Here is a 22670-nt window from a genome sequence, read left to right as displayed (position 1 = left end):
TGGTGCTTTGTGGTGAGTGAGTGCTGCTTTCCTGCTTGTTTTGTCCCGTGAATGCTGTGCTGTGACACTTCAAACACGCTGTTTGTGAAGAGGAGCAATATTTTTGTTCAGGAGCTTAGTGAATATCATCATGCACTGTCCTGACAGCTCTTCGTACCTGAGGACTTCCCTGCCCCCCTCCCCATACAGGAGCATGTTTTATTCTTACACACAACCTAAGCTCTGGAAATGTCTAAATATTCTTGTACAGTTCAAATGTTCTCTGTGGCCTGTCTGGGAAGCTTCTCACTGAGGGCACTTATTTAAAAATATTCACACGTGGTTAGACTTTTTTTTTTTCTGATCTACTGAGAAATAATCACAATCACTTCCAGATTGTTTCTTTGACTCAAAGAAAGCGTTGCCAGAGCTGACAAGGTCTCATTCTCAATATGGTATATATGGTAATTAGGATGTATATTGCCATCAGCACCATGGGACCCCAGGAGAACATGAGCTGAGGATTTTGCTTGTCTGCCCTTACTGAATGCATGTGAGAGTCTCATGAATATTTTTGAAGCAGGTTAAATACTTGCCATTGCAAATCTGTGGAGGCCCTAATGAAAGCAGTCCTTTGAGCAGGAGTGAAGGTGGATTTCTCCTTCCTTACAAGAAGACTCGAGGAGTTCTGGAATAATTTTTAAGCAGAAGGTAATGCCTGTGCAGTGAGTTTTTGCTCTGTAGTCGGCGAGGTGAGGTTCCTGATTTCCATCCAGCTGCAGGCTGGTGCTTGGCGCATGTCTGGGGGCACTGGGAGAGCAAGGCAGGACTGGGATGGCACTGATACACTCCCTTGTGGAAATTGGGATGCTTCCCAAGGGCAAGGTGGTGTTTGCTGCTATGTAATCAGCTTGGAATTGTGGAGACTTGGGGAAGGTAGAATCCCCTTCTTTAGTCATCTATACTTCCTATTATTACTGTTCTTCCTTAGAAGCACTTACAACACTGAAGGAGCAGCTGATAAGTATCACTGCCCAGCACATCAGATGGAACCCTGCTGGGGTGGGGAAACAGTGCAAGTGGGGCAGGCTGTCACCCCTTGATTCCTCCAGACTGAAGCAGAGGAAGCCTCCATGGTGTCCATGCAGAACACCTCATGGGAGCCTCTTTAACCTGGCCAGGCAGCAGGGGTGTGCCTGAACCCCTGGGGAGAGGCTGGGTGGAGATGCTGGGAGCGCAGTGCTGGTCAGGTGGGCTGGCTTTGGAGCTGCTATGGCTCCTGGTCACCTCACAGCCTGCCTGCCAGAACATCTGGACTGACCTTAGCCCTGCTGATTGAGAAACAGGGCTTCTGCGGAGCCAAGAGATCTATCCCAGGGCTCAGCAGAAATCCTACAAGTAGAAACAGGCACCAGCAGAGGAACTTGCTATCTGCCTGGAGAGCCTGGCAGTGAGCAAACCTGTGCTTCTGAGGAGCCTGTATTTAGCCATTGGTGCCTTTAGTCCTTTGGGAATGGTGGCCAGGGATTTTCTGGTGTTGAGCCAGTGCTCCACCAGTTGTCAGGACCACGTTTCGGTCTGTCTGAAGCTCGTGCTGCCATTTCCAGCACTCATGTTGCTGAGTCTTCCTTTCACAGTTTGGTCACTTGAATCAGACTGAGCAGAAGATGTGCAGGTGGGATCATTCATCCTCCTGCACGCGTGGTGCCCAGGGGCTGGAGCTTGGCTTCTGCAGCCCTGGCTGTTTGGGGATGGAGACATTGCTGGAGAGGAAGCCTGCGTTTTGGTGGTGTCTCAGAACAAGCAGGTGTATTCAACAACCAGTCTTTTTCTATTCTTCAGGGTTATATCCAACAAAGCAGGCTTTTTTTAGATTTATTTTTAAGTGAATAATCTCTGGTCTGACCTCAGTGCTGGAAAGCTCACCCCCAAACTCCCTCTCCTGTTGGTTTGCTTGGCAGTGGCTTGCAGCCAGGGAGGGCCTTTTCTGTAAACTCCTGCACAGAGGAGGCCTGTTGCTGTGAACTCTTGCATAGTAATTAGAGGAAACAACTTTGGGCTCCCACCACTGGTTACGCAACGGGGCTGGATCTGGCCGCTGTTTGTCACTGTGCAGCCCAGCACCAGTGAGCGGGTGCCTCTCTGCAGAAACCCCTCCTTCGCCTCCTGGGGAGCCGCTTCGCTGCCTCTTGCAGCGGGCGGGAGCTTCTGTCCCACACTCAGCTCCCAGGTAAATCCCGTCTGGGACCTAGCGGGGAAAATCGTAACCCCTCGGCAGAAACGGTCCAAGTTTCCAAGGCAACTACCCTCTAACCCTATTTTGAACGCTGCCTCGTTCCCATAGAAAGTTGCCCGATAGTCTCGTCAGCAGCTGCTGCGGAGAGCACGCCACCTCCAGAGGAGCCGTCCTCAGCCAGGCTCTTTATTCCCGTAACGAGCAGCCGGGGGGGCGCGGGTGGCATGTGCTGCTCGGTGCTGCTGGCCCCCCAGGCCCTGCAGAGCTCGGGCTGGGCACCTCATACAGCCCAGGAGATGCTTTGGAGTAAGCGATGGGGTGGTTCTGCCCCTCTGCCTTCCCGGGCAGGGAGAGGTGCTCGGGGCTCCCCGGAGGTGCACGGAGTCGGAGGCTGGAGCACAGATGGGGCTGCTCGTCCATTTTTTGGTGAGCTGGAAGGTGACAAGTGAAGAAAAAGGACGCAGCGTTTTATTTAATTAGAAAAACCAAACTCCCTAAAACTAGCCTCCAAAGGGCCTCCGTTGTCATCAGCTTCACAAAGAGCTGTGACAAATGAAAGGAACTGAGCAGAGAAAAGGCTGCTTTCTCTTTGTGTCTCTTTCCCAGCTTCTGTTTGCTTTGCTGTCTCCCTTGCTCCCATTGATCAGGCATGTGGAAACATTCCTCCTCCTGCGCTCCCATTGTGGCCGCCCGGTTGCCAGGCTGCCGTTGGCTTGAATAACTTCACTAAGCCAGGCCTCTCCAAAACCATGCCATCCGGCGCGCTGGACGCGGGGCCAGACGCTGCCCTCCCATCCTCCTCCTTCCCTCCCCCTCCCCGGCAGCGCAGGGGCGCAGTGAAAAAATGTGTGGAAGAACAAGGGAGGCAACGCGGAGCCCCAGCTGGCCCGGCCAGGGGGAGAGGCGAGAGCTTGCCCTACAAAAATAGGGCCTGCGAGGGGGGGACAATGGCCGGTCTGGGCTGCTGAGTGGGGAAGGAGGTGGGTGGTGGTGGTGGTGGTGAGGGTTGCTAGCCCAAAGTTTGTGAGCAGAGGGGACAAAAGGGCATCCTTCCAGGCCGGTTTGCCTGTGGGGGCACAAACTAGCAAAGCACAGTGAGGTAAACTTGTTCCCCTCAGAGGGGAGAGGCGGTGAGGACAAAACAGGAGGCAGCAGGCAGCCGGCTGTGACCGGGAGCGATTCGCCGCCAGCTCCTGCTGGCTCGCCACAGACGCAGCCCTTCAGCAGCCCGGGCACCTTGGGCCAAGCCACCCCTGGCTTGTGCAGTGCTGCTTGTTTCAGCAGAGCTGCACCGGCTCGTGCTGGAGGTGGTCGTGGTGTCAGGGGGGCACGGTGCAGGTGGCAGCTCTGGTGCAGGGCTGTACCCCCAGGACTTACCCTGGGGTTGCCTTGAGTGAGCCCTGGCATTGAAGGTGCTGGACTTGGGCACGACAACTTGGGCTCGTGTCCCCCACTGAACCCCAGCTGCATCTCGCACGGCTCCTCTGCCTACAGTTGTTATGCTGGGTACAAATCGGGCCTGTTTTTAATGCTGTTTCTCCACTGGTGAAGCAGTCTGTGCTTCCAGACGTGCTCATTGACTCAGCACGGCCAGGGCTGGATCCTCAGCTGGCGTAAAGCAGCCCTGGCCCCCCAGCTCACAGCATCGCCCGTGACCCCCGTTGAGTCTTCATCCCTCTGGCAGCTGGGCCCAGCAGCGCGCTGTGACCATGGGCTGCTGGCAGGGCAGGGGCCCCCCGGTGGTGCTGGGTGGCCCCGGTCTGTCCGCAGGGCTGTCCCCAGTGTCCCCAAGGCCAGCAGTGGCAGGGCGGCTGGAGCCAGGTCGGGTTGGCTCTGCAGAGGGGTCCTGGGCTTGTGCTGGTTTGAAGGGCAGGGACTGCTGAGCTCAGGTGATTAACATAACAATCCTGGGGCTCTGCCTTCATCCCGAGGCTAAAGCCTGGTTTGCTCAATCCAATTTCCAGCCTCTGCCCTTTCTTTAGCAGGCTAATTACACCGGCAGGACAGTGGAAGTGACCTTCTTAAAGCCACAGTGCCCCTCGTCTCCTTACCTGTCAAAACACGGGGGACAGAGCAGTGATATCATTGAGAGCAGGAACATGTTTAGGTACAACAGGCAGAAGTACTGAAGTAGCAAAGCACCCCCCAGAAGCTCAGAGTGGTAACTCATTTGTCAATACTGGCGATGTGCCCTTCTAAACGTGTGTCCAAGCAAGGTGCACGGCTGGTGGGGCCACAGAGATGTGGTTTAAGGAGCAATCAGTGGTATGTGATATGTGGTATGACACCGATAAATGCCCGAAGTGCTACCATCCTGCACAGAAACCTGTGAGGGCACTGGGCTGGAAAGCTGCAGCCGCGCTGGTTTCCCTCATTAGTCATCCTAGCCTCATTCTGTCGCGGTCAGACGTAGCGCCCTGCTCTAGCACAGCTCTCCCTGTCCTCCTCCTGGGCTCACTCGGACGTGGCCTTTGGGCCCGGAGCTATTGTGCGTGCCCTGATGGCCTGTCCTGCAGCAGCTACAGCCTTGGCGTGGGCTGGGGCAGCAGCCAGGGTTTGGAGCCTGCTGGAGGCAGCAGTCACAGCTGAAGAAGCTCAGAAATTTTCAGTCCCTATCCCTGTAGGCAGGTTGCAGAAAACCCTCGGGCTGTGCCCAAGGTGCTGGGGTGGCCATCTGCAGAGCAAAGCCCTTGCAAGGCTCACTTGTGTGCTGGAGCAGGAATAGGTGATTGCCAGGGAAGGCAGAGCATGCACCGGGGTTCTGACCAGCCTTGTAAAGGCTTGTGCTGGAGGTGCTCTTATAACTCTTGAAACTGAGCAGTCACATCCATCTGCCTCTTCACAAAGGATAAGGGAAAGTTAAATTTGGACCTGACCGGAGGCTTGGAGCAGGATGCGTCTGTTGTGGTCCTGCTGGAGCTGGCACTGATGTCTTGGTAAGGCTGAGATTTGCCCAGGGTGGCCTTCATTTGGATGATGTTAGCACTTGCAAGCCAAGAGGCAATCTTCTGCTTCTAGGAAGGTCTGTGAGGTGCAGCCAGTCTCACTGGTGGCACAGCCGTAGCTGAGCATCTTCTGGAGCTGAAAGGAGGGTTTTGCTATCTTTCCTGCTTGGGAAGAAGGAAATCTGGCGAGCATCTGGAGGTTTAGTGTAACAAAACCGGCTGGGAATAAAATTAACTGGATAGCTGATACAGATGTGTCAGTCACACTTTGCCCCAAAGCCACTGCAGATTGCTGAGATACCTGTTCCATCAGGCATCGAGGAGAGGTAGGAAAACAATTTTCAATTCATGGCAGCCTTAAAGAGACCTGCTGCATACAGCAAATTTGATGCTGTGATAAGTGACACTGTTTGTGACAGACAAATCTGGGGCTTGTGTAGTGGAGCAGCTCAGAAGTGCCTGCTGTCGCATACCAAAAGGCTGTGGCAGTGGTACCTGCTAGGATAGATGTTGTAAGAGGATGTCAACTATCGAAGGCATCTGCAAAGAGCTGTAAGACAGCGGCAAGATTTCTGAGCATAATGAAAGATTTAAATGTATATTTTTCCCAAAAATTGGCATTTGATGGTCTGATTCCACTGGAAGCTACGAAATGGGGGGCTGCTGAGAAATGAGGAGGTATTGGGAAAGCCAATGCTCCTGCACTGAAGTATAAAGACAAACTGAACACGTCTGAAAGAGAAGGAAGCAATTACAGGAAAGGCTGTTACTAGAAAGCTGCTGGGAGGAGGGCAAATGCATCCAGTGCAACAAGTCTAGCATAAATACTGGGAGCAGTCTTGGAGGTGTGCCCTTGCCCATCCTCACCCTGACAGCCTTTTCCTTGGTTTTGTAACTGGGAAGGTAATCACAGGACTCGTTCAGTCTCTGGCACTGGATGCAGGACTGTAGGACACAGCCCGATTGCTCAGTCCTGCACGGAGCGATGTGGCTTTTTGGGGAGGCAGGGATCGTGTTTAGAATTGTGCACAAGAAGATGGACTTGCAAATATTGCTGTTGATGATGAAGAGCAGCTGGGCGCTCCAGGCGAGTCAGATATTGTTTGAAATGATGCCGGTGGATTAACAAAAGCTCATAAAATGGAAAAAAAGAAATAAATCTGTCTGTAACATGTATGCTACCTGGAATGCAGGTACACCTGTGAGAAGAGGCAAACTGAAGCACACAAAAAACATTGCTTAGAGAAAAATTCTATCTCTAATGTGACTTTTTTTTTTTTTTTACTTCATCTTTCCTGCATGAGCATTCCAGGGGAGACTCCCTTGCTGGGCTGCTCCTGTAGGGCAGGGCTCTCATGGTTTGTCACTGGTCAGGCAGTGACCATAGGCAGCTTGGTGGAGTCAGAAAAACAGACTTTGCACTGTTAAAAATCAAGGCAGAGCAGTGTTAGCTCTTCTCCCTGTGTGGTTAAGCACTTTCTGTGTGGCTGGTGCCAGGCACTGTCACATCCCACTGCTCACGAATGCCTTTGCCAGGTGGAGACCACGTCTGCTTTAAGCTGAAGCGAAGGACCAAATGAGACTTCAGCCTCTGTGTCACTTCTAAGTGATACTTAGGCTCATGTTTCAGGAAGGGAGCTTAGAAAATTAGATTCTGTGACTCTTTCAATAGAGGAATTCACTGATCTTGTTTCCCCATGCCCTGAAATGCGTGAATAACCCACGTGTATGTGAGAGGTACCCCGTCCCACGGCTGGGTCAGTGGACAATCTTGTGTTTCCTTCACATTCACGCTGCACAAAGTGACTCCGAGCAGACAGCCTCCTAAAGAGCCAGCACCACAGGAATGCTGCTTTCAGCATCCGGCACTGTCCTCCAGCAGAAGTCTGAGACCTCCCGTTTAAGTCCGTACAGTAATTAGTTGCAGTGCCCTTGCCTCGGAGGAGATTAGTGCCAAGGCTAAGTCTGCAGCTGGAGACTGCAGTTTAATTTTGTGATCAAGAATTAGAGTGAGCCAGTAGGCAGTGCTTCCTGCACGGAATATCTGCTGCAGAAGTTGTCCGATTTAAATGTATCTGCGGCTTTCTTCTGTCGGGAACTCTGAAATAAAATGTGTTAGGGTTAGTGTTTGCTGGCTGTATTTTTGGTACGTCACTCATTTATATCTATAAATTCCAAATGTAACAGGTAAAATGGCTTTAACAAATTCTCCTGTGATGTACTGGACTGATGGAGATCATTACATGTATTACATGTTTGAGATGTGTCCCCCATCAGCCTGTGGCAGCCGGCTGGCTCGCAGGTACCCGGGGTCTCTCTCATGAAGCAGGCAGCGTGCCGTGCCTCCTGCAACGCTGCCTGTGAAATCTCCTTAGCTCCCGATTACTCCCTTTTTCTTTCACTCACAAGGACCTTGATTGAGCTACGTCTGCAGCAGGCTCCTAGTAACAAAACTTGTGTCTGAAACGTGCTGTCTGGCAAAACAAGCAGCTGCTCTCGCGAGGTCCTTCTCCAACCAGGTTTCTCCTGCTGCCGTCGTTCCTCGCATGCAGCCCTGTGCCCGTCCCAGGATTTTCTTCCTTCCTCGTGGGGAGTGACCGTGTTATTTCGGAGCACAGGCTGACAGAGCCAGGATAGAGGATCTCCAAGGGAAGTTGTAAGTGTTCAATAAAAGAAGGAATGCGGCAAGAAAAGAAAGCCCTGACTCGAATGGCATCATTCTCTTTCCCTCGTCCCTTTGAGGTTCTCCTGCCGTCCCTGCCTGTGGGTGACCTCCCTCCTCTCCCAACCAGCCTCTTTCTTTTTGCAGCCTCCGTCCTGCCCCTCACCCTCCTCGTTCATTGATCTCCCGTTAGGCTTTATTAGCGACTGCCCCTCCCACCCTTTCTCTCCCTGGGTTTTTCTGATTCTCTAATGTAAGACAATTGAATGAGGCCAGACTCCTAAGCCGAGGCTGGGGGTGTGGGGTGAGAGGGAAGAGGCGTTAAGATTTAATGATATTGCCTCTTTAAGGAATCCCTAATTCCTAACACCCATCTCCTCCCCCACCTGAGAACCAATTAAAACTCAATGAATTCAAGTGGAGGCTTTTGTGCATCACATGTGCTTGACTAACAAAGCCTTCTCCATGCTGGAATAAAAGCTTCTATTCAGCAGCCAGTTTGTTCTAATTCAAATCACTTCCACTCCAGCATCCTCTCCCTCCTTGCTGCTCCCCAGTTCCCAGGCCGCAGCTCCCTGCTCCACCTCGCAGAGCCCTGCCGTGGTGGTGGCGGAGCAGAGGGCAGGAGATGACCTCCCCGTGGCCAACGGGGTGGGATGAGACAATTGCGGCCCCATCCCTGGGATCCCACTGGGAGAGACAGCCGTGTGCCCTGGTGCACAGGAGCTCCAGCCCTGGGACTCCTCTGTGCCCTTGGGGAACAGCTCCTCATGTGCACAGTCCTCTGTGTGGGGAGGGAAAACTGCCTTGTCTTTAGGCAGGGTTCGGCCTTTCTTGGCACCGGTGGAAACTCTCACCTTCCTTCTCTGCTGTAGGGGTTACGGGGCTGTGACGGGGTGGCACCTGAAGGGAAAGGGCACTCTGAAAGCTCGCTGAGGCTGAGTGAGGCCGAGTAGTTTCTCCTTCCGCTTTCAGCAGCCTCACCCTATAAATTGCACTACCTGGGAATCCAAGTGTAATTTCTATTTTCCACCATGCCTTAAAAAATAAAAATAAAAAAAGGCTGGGGGGAGGCTTGAACAAGATTGCCTGAGAGATGAAATGTATTTCTTGCTATTCATCAGTTTAAAAACAAAACAAAAAAAAACCCTTTGCCATCACAGACCTGGTGTTTGGGTGTTTTCATGCAAGGAGACATTTCTCTGTCCTGCTGTTGGTGATCTTTTCAGTGTAAAACACCGCTCAGAGCTTCTACCTGTCCTCTGCTGCCGGCGGTGTTACTGGGGCTGCTCACGAGGCCGTACAAATGCCATCAACTGGGCTCTCTTTTCTCTGTTCCTGCAGTCTCCTATTTGTGGAGACACTTGGATTTTTTCCTCCCTCTTGTGAGAAATCTCTGGTAGAAGCAGGTTGAGTGCTTTGCTCTGAAGGCAATGAGGTTTTTACTCCCCCTAATCTCTCCTGAGAGCGAGCTCCAGCACGGTGGGCCAGCTGCCAGGAAAGCTATCTGCTCTGCTCCAGAGCCCTGTTCTGGTACGCGGCGGTTGCATCGCTCCTGAAAATCGTGGCTTTGTCAGGGAGTCACGAAGAAGAGGTCTCTTGGGGAGCTGGGACCTGTCCCACAAAGAGCCCTGGCAATTTAGACGAGCTCTCGGAAGCTGTGTTGCTATTTACAGAGGAGCCAATGGTGAGAGCGGAGCTGGGGTTTATGTGTAGTTAGGGACCTGTGGTGTTCAGCGACTGGGGCACTGCGTTCTGAGCTCATCTCGAAGTCCGTAGGACTGGTAATTCTTTCTACTACAATGCTTTGCTGCTGCCCAGCATGGCAGTGAACAAGCATTAGCTCACATCAGGGTGTGCTGCAGGCTTGTAGTCAAGTTTTATCAAAGAAAAGCCTGAGCATCGCTGCCCGAGCACCCCCAGCAGTCCTGTGCCTCTTTGTGGCTGTGGGCTCACAGCTCGTCACCGACCCCAGCTGCAGCCAGCACCTAGAACTGGGGATGTTTTGGTTCCCAAAGGGCGTGTTGTGTTCCCTGCTTGTGTCTCCTTCATGTTTTCATGATTTGGATGCTGACATTCATTTATATTGTCAAAAAAAACCATGTTACTTTTTAGTAAATTGGCACTTTTTTTCATCCAGCTTTTCTCTTGTAAGTGCAAGTTGACTTCTTGTCACAGCGATGTGCATGGGTTTGTGCTCTGGGTAGGTTTCCTTTGGCAAACCCAGTTCTCTGTCCACGTAAATGCAAAAGAGTGGGGTGAAACTGAAAACAGGTGAAATGCGCTGGGCCCTCAGGCTTACAAATTGTAGGGAACAGTTCCTTAAGCGACACGTCGCTTTCAGGCGGTGTTCTGACAGCATAATCTCTGTCCAGGAATATGGTGAGGGGGAAGAAGATCAGATCCAAATCTGTTGATTTGAAAAAAAGTACTTCTTTCCCCGGGAGTTAGAGAGAGCTGATCATTCAGAGGAAGTTAAAAAGTATTTTCAGGTTATTTTCTGCAGCATGTTCTCTCTGAAAAGCTCGAAGCAGATCTTGAGGTAGGGACGAAAAATCCCAGTTTTCAAGCAGAGAAATGGAATTTCTTGCCCCAAATCACCTAGTTAATTTGCAAGAAGAGGTAGGAGCAGCACCAGCACCTCCTGAGCTGTACCGAGAGCAGTTTTCTTCCTTTATCCTCCTGCTACATGCAGCCACTGTGTCGTGAACTCTCGGAGGTGGGGGGCTGACAACGCCGCGGTGCCTGCTCAGGGACTGGCACAGCCTAGTTGGTCCCTCGATGGTTTTGTAATAAACACGCTTAATTGAAGGGAACGGAAGAGCTCAGCTCAGGCTCGTGTGGCTGGGCGGCGGAACAGCCCCTTCCTTAGCGGTGCAGCTGAGCTCTCCTTGTGTTCGGCACTGACCCTCGTCTCGGGGGCTCTGCTGGGTTGCTGTTTCTCGTTAGTGAAATGAGTTTGATGGTCTCAGACCCTTCCTTGCTAGTAAATGGTTTCAACTTCAAAACAAAGTGCAGTTAGTTTGGCAGGAGAGTCCCTGGGCTGACCTAAAACTAAATTACAGCTGACCCTGAGACAGTGAGGCCCCTCCAGGTCAGGGACAAGGGCATTGTCAGGACACTGGGAGCTTGCACTGTAATTAGCAGCAAAGGTATCAAATACCTCTGTTTCCAGCATTCCTGCCCTTAAAGCAACACAAGCAAAAAATCCCCAAATTTCTCCTATTGCAGCCTTGCTTAAAGAAAAAAAAAAAAAAAAAAAAGAGGTAAGGCTGAGCAAACTTTCATCGATTTGCCTTTTCTCTGTTCTGCAGTAAATCTCTCCCCATCTTGATTCTCCTCCCACAGCCCCTTGTTCCCCCAGCATCTGGGAATGAATTTACCAGACATTACACTGCTTTCAGGGCTCCAGAATGACCAACAAACTTGAGCACATTCTGTCTGCCTAGCAGGAGTGTGTAAGAGGAGCTTTCCCACTTCAAAAATCTGCTTGGCTCCGGAGCTGCTTTCCCAGCAAATGTCTCTTCTGTCCCCAGCTTTCTTCAAACACCAGAGAGGCTTTTTTTAGGTTCACCCTCCAAAATGTGACTGGTTTTAAGTGCGTTTTATAAGTTGTAACAGGAATGCGACAATAGGAAAATATTTGTACTAGCTTCTTGGTGTCTAGCAGAGTGCTGCAGAGCAGAGGACAGGGGGCTGCTGTGGCTAAAATGCAGAAGGTAAGGATTATCTGAACGTCCCGCTCTCAACCCAGTCCCGTTTGCCAAGAATGTTTACTGCATCTCCAGCTCTTTGACTCAAATGCTCAAAAATGACGGGGACTTCTTGAAAAACTGGGCCTTTATTGCCTCACTGTTTCCATCCATCGCAAGTGGGCAGCTTCCAAATCCCCAGGGTGTCTGAAGCAGCAAACTTGGTGATCTCCAGAGGGGAAGTGCTGGAGCAGGAGAGGACACACTGAACAGGGCTTCCAAAAACACCCGTGTAATCAGATTACAAGTCTGGTGAGTCAGGATTTCATAAGCCTGACTATGATCCTACTATTTCCAGTGGAACTCGTGAGATTCCCCTCTTCTGGACTCTCCAGAGCTGCCCCAGTTGTTCGTTCAAACGTGAGAGCAGAATCTGTTCACTGATCAGTCTGCAACGTGGCGGGTAGATGGAGCTAAATATTAAATTTAGAACATGTAATTAGATTTATTTATTTTCCTAGGAGCTTTAAGAGTTGATACTGGTGTTCCCATTGTGAGACGTGTGTCTGACAGATCGGACTGGCGGAGGTTACGGTTTCCTTCCTACTTCAGGTACAGGAAGGGTTCCCATACCTATTGAGCACCTCCACCGTGAGAGAGGTTTCCCACTGCTCCCCTCATCCCCTGGTTTTGGCAGCGTCTCCACATTGCCCACGTCCCAGCTTCATGCTGAGGGACATCCTGGGCAGCTGCTTTGGAGGGAGCTGGTCCCGAGCGTCTGTGGGGTCGGCCAGCAGCCGGCTGGGAGCTCCAAGGGGGGCAGTGGGTGGATCGCTGCCTGCTTCGGGTGGAAAAGGGTCAGTGCCTCGGGTTGCTTCAGCTCATGGATCGCCTGGGTGTGAGGCGGGTGGGAGAGGGCTGTCTGGAGCAAAACCAAGAAAGTGGCATAAGGACCCGAATGTAGCAAAATCAGCCTTGAGGGAAATCCAGAGCAGGCAAAGGCGTGAAAAGATAAATGCTTAAAGGCTGTGAAAATTGAGCAGAAGATACAAGGGCAAGAGCAGACAAGTAGCGGCAGGAGCAAAATATTTCCCACTAGGTTATGAGCGGCGCGGAACCGGGGCTTGTCTTCGGTTAGAGGTCAGCTCGCTGGTCTGCGGGGGGGGAATCGCTGTGTCCTGAGACTGAGGGGCAGCTTTGGAGCCTCTTTCAGCTCTAAACATATTTAAAAGCTGGTGCAGGTTGCTGTGACTGGAGTCTCTAGCAACAGTCCCCTCGTTTCACGTTCCCTCGCCTGAAAGGATCAGCAGCCCGTAAGCCTGAGTGAAGACCGTGTGCTCTGGGGGGCAGATAAAACCCAAGGATACCGAGGATACCACTCCTGGCCCCGGAGCATCTGTTCTGGGTGTGCTGCTGCGGAAAGACAGGAGTTCCCCTCGGTACAGCACCCACTGGGGGAATTTGTGCCTCGCTCAGCGAGGTGCTCGTTGAATTCTTCTATGGTAAGCAGGAGGATGACCAGAGAGGACAAGAGCACCCGGACCCTTGCGGTCTCCCTTGTGCCTCCCTGCCCGGTTGAGCAGGAAGGCAGCTCGGGCAGGAATTACGCGCACAAAGCAGCTAAGCTGCTCCTGCAGTCTGAAGATGGGAGCTTTGCCCGGGAAGACACTGGTGTCCGTCTTGATTAGGCTGCGATGCCTGATGCGAGTCATGTGGCAAGTGCAAACAAAATACCTTGGCAAAACCTTGAGGAACCAGGACAGGCTGAGCTGCTTAAGGAGATTTACAGGGTGTATTTCTGTCCCGTACACTTGCCTTGGTCTGAACCTCTCCTGCCTCGGGAGCTCCAGCACATACCTGGGATTTTAAAGAAGCTCCTTTCTGTTCGTTCCCCAAATAATCTGTAAACCTTCTGAATTTTGCGCTGTTAAGTTTTAACAGCGTAGTTCCAGTTGCTTTACGCCACCGTAGTACCAGAATGCTATAAAGATGTCTTCTGGGAAGTGCTGTTGGGATTTGTGGAGCAAAGGTCCCGTCAGCTTAGATTAGAAAATAAGTCTTGAAGAAATGGGAGAGTTAAAAGCCAGTGCGAGTGTTGGAGCAGAAGCAGGAAATTGATTATGTCCTGAAAGAGCGGGGATGGAGAAACAGCTTCTGCTTGCTCAGCTCCTGCTCGTGTGGTGAGCCAGAAGTTCTCTGCTTGCTCCTGTAAATGCCTTTTTCTTCTGCTGCTGCTCTGGGGCAGTGCCAGCAGCCAGGTTTTCTGCCTCCTGTGAGCGGCTCGGCGGAGGATCCAGCCGGCCTTCCCCTCAGTGCTGCCCCGCTCCCTGGGGCTCTGCTGTCGTTAAGGCAGATTTTGGAGGTCTGTGCCATGGTGCTGACTTCAGCCCCAGATAAATAATTCACACGTGTGGCAGACCTGTGCAGGATGCACGGACAGACTGATGGTGCTGGGCCCTGCCTGAGGAGCTGCTTTGCAGGCTGGGCTGCAGGGTGCCAGCTGTGCTGCTGGGGAGGCACTGGAGAAGCTCTCCGGGGTGGTTTTTCACTGGGACACAGGATTTTGCTTTAGTACACAACTTCAACGCTTTCTTTATGTTAATGCAGAACCCCGTTTTGTTGAAGATGCCTGGCAGCCCTTGCTCTGGCTGGTGCTCTTAAACCTGACCCAGACCTTTTTCTGTTAATGCCGTTTTATCCAGCCTGATCCCAGACCTTCCCTGCAGCCCCGGTGGTGTTCGATGCAGCCCAGCCCCATGCTGTACCGTGCCTTGCCCGACACGTGCCCGGAGACCACATCCTTTGACTTTCTCCTTGTTCTTCCTCTGAAACTGGGGATTAAAAGCAACGCCAAGACGTCACCTCTCTGCAATAAGCAAGTTATTATAACGAAATAATAAAATATACACAGAATATAACCACATCACCAAACTGATGTTTGCTTAATTTGTCCTTAAAAATGTTCATGGATGGGACTCTGCTCCCAGGTTGGAAAGAGCCTGGTAGGAGCGGGCTGGTGCTCTGGGGAGGTCAACTTTGCTCGGGCTGTTGGAGGGAGGGCCAGGCAGGGGTTAGGTAGGAACAAGGACGGAGCAGAAAGCAGAGACTGATGAAACTCAGCGACAACTGGAAACTGAGAGATGGGAGGGAATGAAGGTGATGCTCAGGGCATGTTTGAGGAGAAAAGCCCCATTTTCCAAACTTGCTGTCGTCTTCTATCACTTTCCATGTAACTTTTGGAGCACTGCATTGAGAGATTGATGGGGAGTGGAGATGTTTGCAGCCCACCTTCGGGGAGGGGAGCCCTCTGTGCAGCAGGGAGCTGGCACCGTCACTTGGTCAGCGGGGCAGCTCCACGGCTGGTGGCTGAACTCCGGTGCTCCCTCCCTCGCTCACTGCCTCGCTGCAGACAGGGTCGTGTAGAGCAGTCACCACGGAGTTGCTGGGGCTTGTGGAGAGGGAAGCAGCAGGAAGGGCTCTGATTTTTCCTGTGCCCATCGTTTCCAGGACAGCAAGTGGAAGCCTGCGGTCTCCTGCTGTCCTTCAGAGACCTCTCCTCTTCTGCTGTTTTGTGCTGGATCCCTATTCACTGTGCTACAAGCTCTCTCGTTTCCTTTCTTCTTCTCTCTCTGAGAGAGCCAAATTATGTTTTACTTTTATTTTCCCTTCTGTGCAGATGAAGTTCAAGTCTCTGAAGTTCCAGTCCTTCTTGCTGTTTTGTGGTAGTTGGGGTGGTCTCCCCTTCTCTTCTCCCTCACTCCTTTCTTCCAGTTATCCCTGTTTTTATTTGCTCTCCGTACTTCCCTTTATTCTGCTCTTTATTCACCCACACATATCCTTCCCCTCCCTTTTGTCTTGCATGCAGCCCCGTTCCTCTCCTCTCCTCTTTCCCACCTTGCTGTTTGATGTTCTGCACCACGTATCTTATCTTCTTGCTCAGTGAGGTTTCTTAGACAGCAAAGAAATCCTTGGTGCCTTTACAGCCGTGCCTCTCTGCCTCTTGCTGCACGTGTCCTTCCCCCAACATGAGTAGAGCCAAAATACTGTGAGTTCTCTAAGAAGTTCTCCACGAAGGTGCCTGACTCTTGCCCCAAGCAGGTTCCCTTTGAGGCAGCCGCGGTGGCTGCCCGTGCACGGGGCAGGTTTGCCATCAGCCTCTCCAGAGGGCCAGCATCACCCCGCAGCACGGGAGCACTCCAGGAAGGCGCTCCCAGACTGGCATCGCCCCCAGGCCGCCGGCGGGGCTGCAGCTAATGTCTTCCAGGTTTGCTTGTTCAGCATCGTAACGCAAATATTACAAAAATGATTTGGATTCCGATTGAAGTTTGTTTATTAACTGCCCAAACGAAATGAAAAACAAAACTTCTCAGAGGACCTGACTGCCAAAAGCTCCTGGCTCCTGGACAGAGACAGGTCTCCAGGACTTGGTCTCTCCGTAAGCCGCGTGTGATGGAGTAAAAGAGGCCGCCGCTGCCCTGCCCCTCCCCTAACCTCCACGTTTTGGAGCCTCCCTCTCCCCATGAATAACTCCAGTGTCTGCCACTGGTGCTGGGCAGAGCTTTGCCAATCATCGTCCTCAGCAGGAAGTGGACATGATTTTGATAGTGTCACTCTACCACACACGAGACACTGAATAGCGGCAAGGAAACTGAGCAGTTTTGTTAATCTCGCTGGTGTTTGGCAACCTCTCAGCAGCAGCCACAGAGGCACTACAGCTGTCTGTCTGCAGCCCCAGGAACACAATGCTGCATTATTTTATATTTGGAGATCATCTTTCCAATCATAAGGTCTGGAATGTTTTATATATTTACTTCTCCGGGAGGAAAGCTTCCTACTGTCACTAATCAACAGATTTTTTCAGGACTTCCTCTCTCGTGTGTTAGAGAGAGAAATGCAATGATGCCACCAAAGAGCTTTGGGGTCCTAAGGTGGAAATACAGAGTATTACACCTATGTTTTGGAAAGGGCCTTGGAATAAGTTCCGTGGTGCAGTGTACCATCGTTCCTGGTGATGCAAGTCCAACCACAGCCTCCATCCAAACCCTCCTGCAGACTCATGCTTTTTCCCCTTGTGTGCACAGATGTTAACTCACATTGACCCTGTTCTCCCTTCTCCAATATTATTTTGGTGGAGAAGAGACCAAAAGAAGAAGCATAATGCAACAAAGATATACACGACAAAGTGTTTAATGCTGTCTCTCTCAGACTGCTTTACTTTATCTGTCTTGTAGACAATAAGCATTTAAAAATTAAAAACAATGCACTGGTAGTAAACAAAGGGGTGTTGTCCTTTTGCATGCCCAACACTGATCTCCTGTTTCTTAGCATGCCGAACACTGATCTCATTTCTTTTATTTTTTCCCTTTCTTGTGTTTAATTAGCATTACTTCTCTGCCTAAGTTGGGCGATCAATGGAGCATGAAAGCTGTGCTAGGTGACTTGCAAAACATTAGCCCCCCAGTTGGAGTATTTGCCATCCAAATCAGAGCAGGTGCCGGGAGGCAGCGCAGCAGCAGTGGGTTTGGGCAGCACGGCAGGCAGCACCGGTGGCTCGCTGGTGGCCCAGGTATAGCCCATTTTTTTGGGGATGTACAAGGGGAGATGGCAGAGATGCTGCCTCAGCCCCGCTGCTGCCAGCCGTGGTGCCACCTCGGTGCGTGGTTTCTGTTTCTCTTCCTCAGCAGCCCAGCTGCCTCTGGAGGCACCTCCACCCAGTGTGGTGATTTCAGCCCTGTGGAATGAGTGGGTTAGTGCGGAAGCAGCTCAGCCTGGGCTGGGGGAGCCAGGGCTGCTCTGCGGGCACGACCGGGACGCTGCACAGCTCGGTCCCCAGAGGTGGCTGCCAAGCCTGGTTATGAACGTGTAGCTGCACCCAGGTACGGGGCCAGGAGATGGGATGGTGTCACCGACCTAGCATGGGAAATAGAGTGGGTGAATGGGGGTTTGGAGAGCTAACAAACAGAAGAGATGTATTCAACTCGTGGTTGCACCAGGGGCTTTGGGATGAGCCTAGGTTACGAAAGATGCTGCTACAAGGTGTTGTTAAAGCAAGGTGTCCTGGCTCCTGGCCAGGAGGGAGATGAGGTGTGTTGGCACATGAAGTGATCGTGGAAGAAAGGGAAGAAAGGTCAGCTGAGGCTGGTGCTGATCTGAGAGCCGTTTGGTGCCTTGTGTTGGGCAGTAATGGAAGGTACAGGGAAGGCACGTGGTAGATGGGAGAGGAGCTGGAGACGTGCACGGAGAATATTTGGCAGCATGGTGGCCCTTGCTAGAAGACCACAGCCTGGGACCCTGTGCTAGCCCTGTCCTGAGACGGGCTCACAGCTCCAACCAGCAGAGGTTTTGTGCCCTGCTGGGCTCCCCTGTGCCACGGCTGCCAGCACGTGCCCTGTCTCGGGGTGACGCACTGTGCGACCAGCTGAGAAGCTCCGGCTCACCTCGCTGTAGCCTTGCAGGTGACAACCAGCGTTTCACTCGCTCCTCACTGAGCTCCTCCAGCCACCCACGCCGGGTTGCAGGAGCTGAGCAGGGAGCCCACAGACCCCCTCCCAAAGCCACCAGCATGTGGATGAACCCCAGAGCCAGCATCAAGTGGCTTGGTGTGAGCCTGGTCGTTCACAGGACCGAGGGATCTGCTGGGCGACCTAGGGGCCACCTGCACCCCCCCACAGAGAGCCGGGGAGGGCACAGACCGGGCTCTGCGTGCGGGGGCTTCGGAGCTGCCAGCAGGTCCCGTGCAAGCAGCATTTGGGGGCACAGCGGGGCCGGGCTCTGCCCCCACCCAGCCGCTCGGGGGGCCCGGGGAGGAGCCGTGGGGGCCGCCCGGTGCCCGGTGCCCCACGGGGGGACCCGAGGCCCCTCGGGGGGATCCCACCGGGGGGGTCCCAGCCCCGGCTTTCTCCCTCGGGGGGGCTCCGAGCGGCCCTGCCCGGCCCCGTCCTTCCCCCGGGGGCAGCCCCGCGGCCTCTTTGTCCGCAGGTGGCGGGGACAAAGCGGGGCCGGGGCGGCTCGGGGCCGGCTCCGCTCCCCCCGGTGCTGCTCCGGGCGCGGCTCCCGGCGCTCGGCCCCGGCGCTGCCGGCGGGTTTTATGCGTGAGGAGCCCGGCGGGGGTGGGAGGAGCCGGGCAGGTTGTGCCCGCCGGGCCCTCCTCCCTCGCTCCCTCCCCGCCCGGCGGAGAGGGGTCGGGGGAGGGGGCAGCATGGCCTGGCCGGCCGGCCCCTTTTCCAGCGCTCATCTGCCCCGGGAGTGCGGCGCCGCTCCTCGCAGGGAGAAGAGGTCCGAATGGAGACAGACGGCAGCCAGCCCGGCCTCGCCTCCCCGGACTCCCCGCACGACCCCTGGTACCGGCTCGCCGCCCCCCCCCCACCTCCCTTTTCCTTTAACCCTCCCCACCCCGTTCACCCCCCACCCCCCCCCCACCCCCCCACCCACCCCCTCTCCCCGGGCTCCCGGTGCACGATCGCGGCCGCCTCCTCCTCCTCCTCTTCCCCCCCGGGCCGGGCAGGCGGCGGCGGCGGCGGCGGTGCCAACATGGCCGATCCGCGCCCTCCCCTCCCCGCCCGGCCCCGCGGGGCTCGGCGGCCCCCCCCCGGCTCACGGCTGTCCCCGTTCCTCCCGCAGCAAAATGTTCATCGGGGGCCTGAGCTGGCAAACCACGCAAGGTGAGCGCCGGGCGGCCCCGCACCTGCCGGCGGTGCCCCGGGGAGAGGGGGGGGGGGGGGGGGTTGGGGATAAAGGAGGGGGGGCGGTGGGAGCGGGTTTTGGGGGGGTTTTGGGGGGTTATGGGGGGGGGGTGGTGGCTGTGGGGCCGTGCCGGGACACCCACGGCGGGCGCTGTGCTTGCAGAGGGTTTGCGGGAGTACTTCAGCCAGTTCGGCGAGGTGAAGGAGTGCCTGGTGATGCGGGACCCGCTGACAAAGAGATCCAGGTGAGGAGGCCGGGGCCCGCTCCTCCCTTCGCCCCCGCCGCGGCCCGGCCGCCACTTTAACCAACTTTCTCTCTTCTCTCCGCATCCCCTCTCCTGCCCGGGCTGCGGGGCTCAGGGGCTTCGGGTTCGTCACGTTCATGGACCAGGCTGGCGTCGACAAGGTTCTGGCCCAATCCAGACATGAACTGGACTCCAAGACGGTGAGATGACTTCTCTCATCTCAGGGGTGCATTCGCCGGCGGAGCTCGGCCGCGCTCGGAGCAGCCATCGATTGCGGTGTTTGATTTCCAGTTAGAGGTTGTAAACTATCGATTACTGATAGCGATCGATCGGCCCCTTCTCCACCTCACTTAGCAGCTGGTAGCGTGGCTGCCGCCCCGGCTCCGGGCTCGCTATTGACCGCTGCCCCAGCGGCCGGGCATCGATCCGCGGGGCCCTCGTCCTCCCTCCCGCCGACCCTGAGGCCCCTCCGAGGCCGCCACGAGCCCCCTGCCGAGCCGGGACACCTGAGAGCAGCGGGGGCGAGGGTTTGGGAGAGGGGGAGCCGCCCCCCGTGCTCCCCGGGGGTGCCGTGCCCCCGGCGCTGCTCCCTGCTCGAGGCCCCGCTGCCGCCCGTGCTCGCCCCTCGGTCGGTCCTCGCGCCCCGCAGCGATCCCCGGGCGAAGTTTTGGTAACGCTGGCGGAGGTGCAGGACTTTATTGTCTCCGAGCCTGGCCAGCGCCCGCCCATGTGGGCCACCGGCGGCCTGTGGGAGCAGCAGCCGCGGCTCCGGCTCTCGCTCTGCAAACCCAGGCGGCTCCAGAGCCCCCCGGGAGGGCTCACGGGGGAGATTTCGGCAGCTCCCGGGGCCGGGGGTGGCTGGTACCCGGTCCCGCCTCGCGATTCTGTGGCGCTCGGGAGATGTGCGGGCTCGGTTTTGGGGGGGTGGGGGTGAGGTGTCTGAGTGGGAGGTCCCTGCTCTGCAGTTTTGGTGACTTCCCTTCCCCTGGATTCCTTTTCCGCGTTGCTGCCCCGGGGGTGAAGGTGAGGGTAGGGCTGGGGAGCGGCAGGGGCTGCGAGGGGCTGAGATGGCAAAAGGGCGACAACGTTCCTGTCCTGGGCACGGGCAGGCAAGGAGCCCAAACGAGCAACTTTATTTCCAGCGCGTGGCTGGGGCATCCTCGCCTTTATCTCGGCACAACGGAGGGGGCGGGAGAGCGAGACCCCCTTTCTGCGGGTTTACGGCGAGAGTCGCAGCGAGATCTGTGTCTGTTCCTGTTTAACCGCCTGGGTCGCTCCCTTTGATGTGCACAGGTCCTTCCTCCCCCCGGGAGCTCGGGGTTAAACCTCTCCCAGCCCTCCTGGCTGGGCCTGGGTCCCCGGGACCCCAAACCTCCTCCTTTGGGAGGGATGGAAAGGGAGCTTTGCTCTGGGGCAGGGTTACAATGAAGTATTTTGAGGAGGACCCAGCTTTTTCTTTTTTTTTTCCCTCTTTCTGTTTTGCTAGCCTGTGTAAACACGGTGTCTGATCAGCCAGTCCCGTCAGCACCCCGCAGGCTGGTGTGGACCCCTCTTGGAAGGGCAAGGGCCGGGTGGCCGTCGGGGCAGCGATCCTGGCGGGGTTTGGGGCCAGCAGCGAGGTGAAATCCTGGGTCTCCATTCTTCTCTGAGCTGCCACTGCCTCCGCGACACTGCTCCGCGGCCCATGAGGGCAGGGAAGGGAAAAGAAGGGAAGGAAAAAGAAGGGAATGGAAGGGGTGGGTGGGTGCTGCAGGAACAGACGGCCTCGTGGCAGAGGGCGCGTGGGGACCGGCCGGCCATTGAAATTCCCGGCTGCATCTGCTCCGCTCGCCCTGCCGGCGCGGCAGAGAGCGTGGGGGCTGTTCCGCCAGGGTCCTTCCTTTGTTAGCAACTTTGATCCCCTTCCCCGTCCTTTTTGGTTTTTAACGCTGGTTGGTTTTCAGCCGGGTCAGGTGTTTTGGGGTGTTTTGCCCCGGTAATTGCCAGGTGAGAGGTTGGTCCTGCATGGAGCCTCCGCGCACCTTTTGCCTGCTGAGCTGAAACTGCTGTGAGTCACGGGTTAAATGACACAAACTCATCTGAATCCTAATTTAGGGTTTTAAGAAACTTTGCAGGAAAAGGCCCGGTGTCCTGAAAGGGCAGCCTGCTCTCGAGGCTCGGTGTCTCCTGGTAAACAGCACTTGGTCGACGGTGTCTGCCCAACTTGTTGCTTCATTGTTTTCCAATTCTTCCTACCCTAACGAGCGCTGTTGGCCTGATTCTCCGGGGGAAGCTTGTGCTTTGCAGACTCCTCTTTGTTTGTAAGCTAGATAGCAGCAGCCCACGGGGTTATTTATGGAAATGCTTGATACGAGAATTGGCTTGGCAGTCTCAAGGTAAAAGATTTGCGTGACTTTGTAAAGCTGCAGCTGGCCGCTGCCTTGAGCTTCTTCCTTCTGTCTGGGGGAAGAGCAGGCTCCGTGGTGCTGGGTCACCCGCTCGTTTCTTTGTTGCCGTCCCTGACTTTTTGCTGGGTTTGTCTTTTGTGGTGGAGAGCCTGGCTCTGGGGGCAGTGCCGGCTGATGGAGAGAGGCTGGCTGTAGGGGTGCGATGAAGGAAGGAGCCCAGCCATCAGGTTTTGTGGCTCCTGCCCTGCCCTGGCCCTGCTTTGGGGCACCGATGCCAGCCAGGTTCATGCAGGAGGTGCTGATGGTGGCTGGTGGCATGGAGAGCGTTACTGAGGAGCCCCCAGTACACCTGCACCGTCAGGTGTCCCTACAGCCTTGTGGGGTGAAGCGAAAGCGGCTTGTGATCGGGTGACTTCCACTTGCCGTAGCCTGATACAGGGATTTTTTTGTTTCTCTTTTTTTTTTGGGATACAATCGGAGCAGCTCTGAATGCTCCCACTCTTCGCAGATTTCTATCTGGGTTCGTAAAAAGGATCCGTGACGTCAGCGGGTGACACTGAAACACAACTCCTCTGGGGCTGGTTGTTTTAACACCAGAAACGAGGGGGGAACGAGGTACCGGTGCTTTTGCTTTAATTAGAAAGCCTCCTGCCACCGAGGAGCAGTCCAGTTTTAGTAACTTGAGGCCGGCGCTGAACTCGCTCTCCTCCGCGTGTTCCCAGGGCTGCCCCTTGAGCCGCTCGCCCGGGCCTCCCTCTACCTGCAACAATAGCTGCTTGTGCAGAAGAATTCGGGCAGCGACTGCCCGCTCCCTGCAGCCAGGAGGACGCGTTATCTCTGCC

The 22670-nt window shown here is 54.8% G+C and overlaps 1 protein-coding gene and 1 long non-coding RNA gene across 6 annotated transcripts in view; both read left to right on the top strand.

Annotated features, from left to right (window-relative positions):
• Positions 1-14435, top strand: part of LOC106019308 (uncharacterized) — a 37892-nt gene extending 23457 nt beyond the window's left edge. For both annotated transcript variants that reach the window (XR_011803708.1, XR_005269710.2), the window contains exon 10: positions 14217-14435. This is a non-coding gene — a long non-coding RNA (uncharacterized lncRNA). The remainder of the gene's footprint in view (positions 1-14216) is intronic.
• A 4209-nt stretch (positions 14436-18644) lies between these two features.
• The window catches only part of MSI1 (musashi RNA binding protein 1), a 29408-nt gene continuing 25382 nt past the window's right edge, over positions 18645-22670 (top strand). For 3 of the 4 annotated variants that reach the window (XM_027469865.3, XM_027469864.3, XM_027469862.3), the window contains exons 1-4: positions 18645-18854; positions 19135-19175; positions 19360-19441; positions 19557-19641. In XM_027469865.3, the coding sequence (XP_027325666.1) occupies positions 18796-18854; positions 19135-19175; positions 19360-19441; positions 19557-19641 (267 nt within the window). In that variant the 5' untranslated portion in view covers positions 18645-18795. The remainder of the gene's footprint in view (positions 18855-19134; positions 19176-19359; positions 19442-19556; positions 19642-22670) is intronic. The other variant, XM_027469863.3, reaches the window with a different exon arrangement.

The sequence above is a fragment of the Anas platyrhynchos genome, chromosome 16, assembly GCF_047663525.1.
Source record: "Anas platyrhynchos isolate ZD024472 breed Pekin duck chromosome 16, IASCAAS_PekinDuck_T2T, whole genome shotgun sequence".
NCBI classification, from domain to species: Eukaryota; Metazoa; Chordata; class Aves; order Anseriformes; family Anatidae; genus Anas; species Anas platyrhynchos.
The sequence above is the reverse complement of the archived record's forward strand: the minus strand, read 5'-3'. Positions and strand labels throughout refer to the sequence as shown.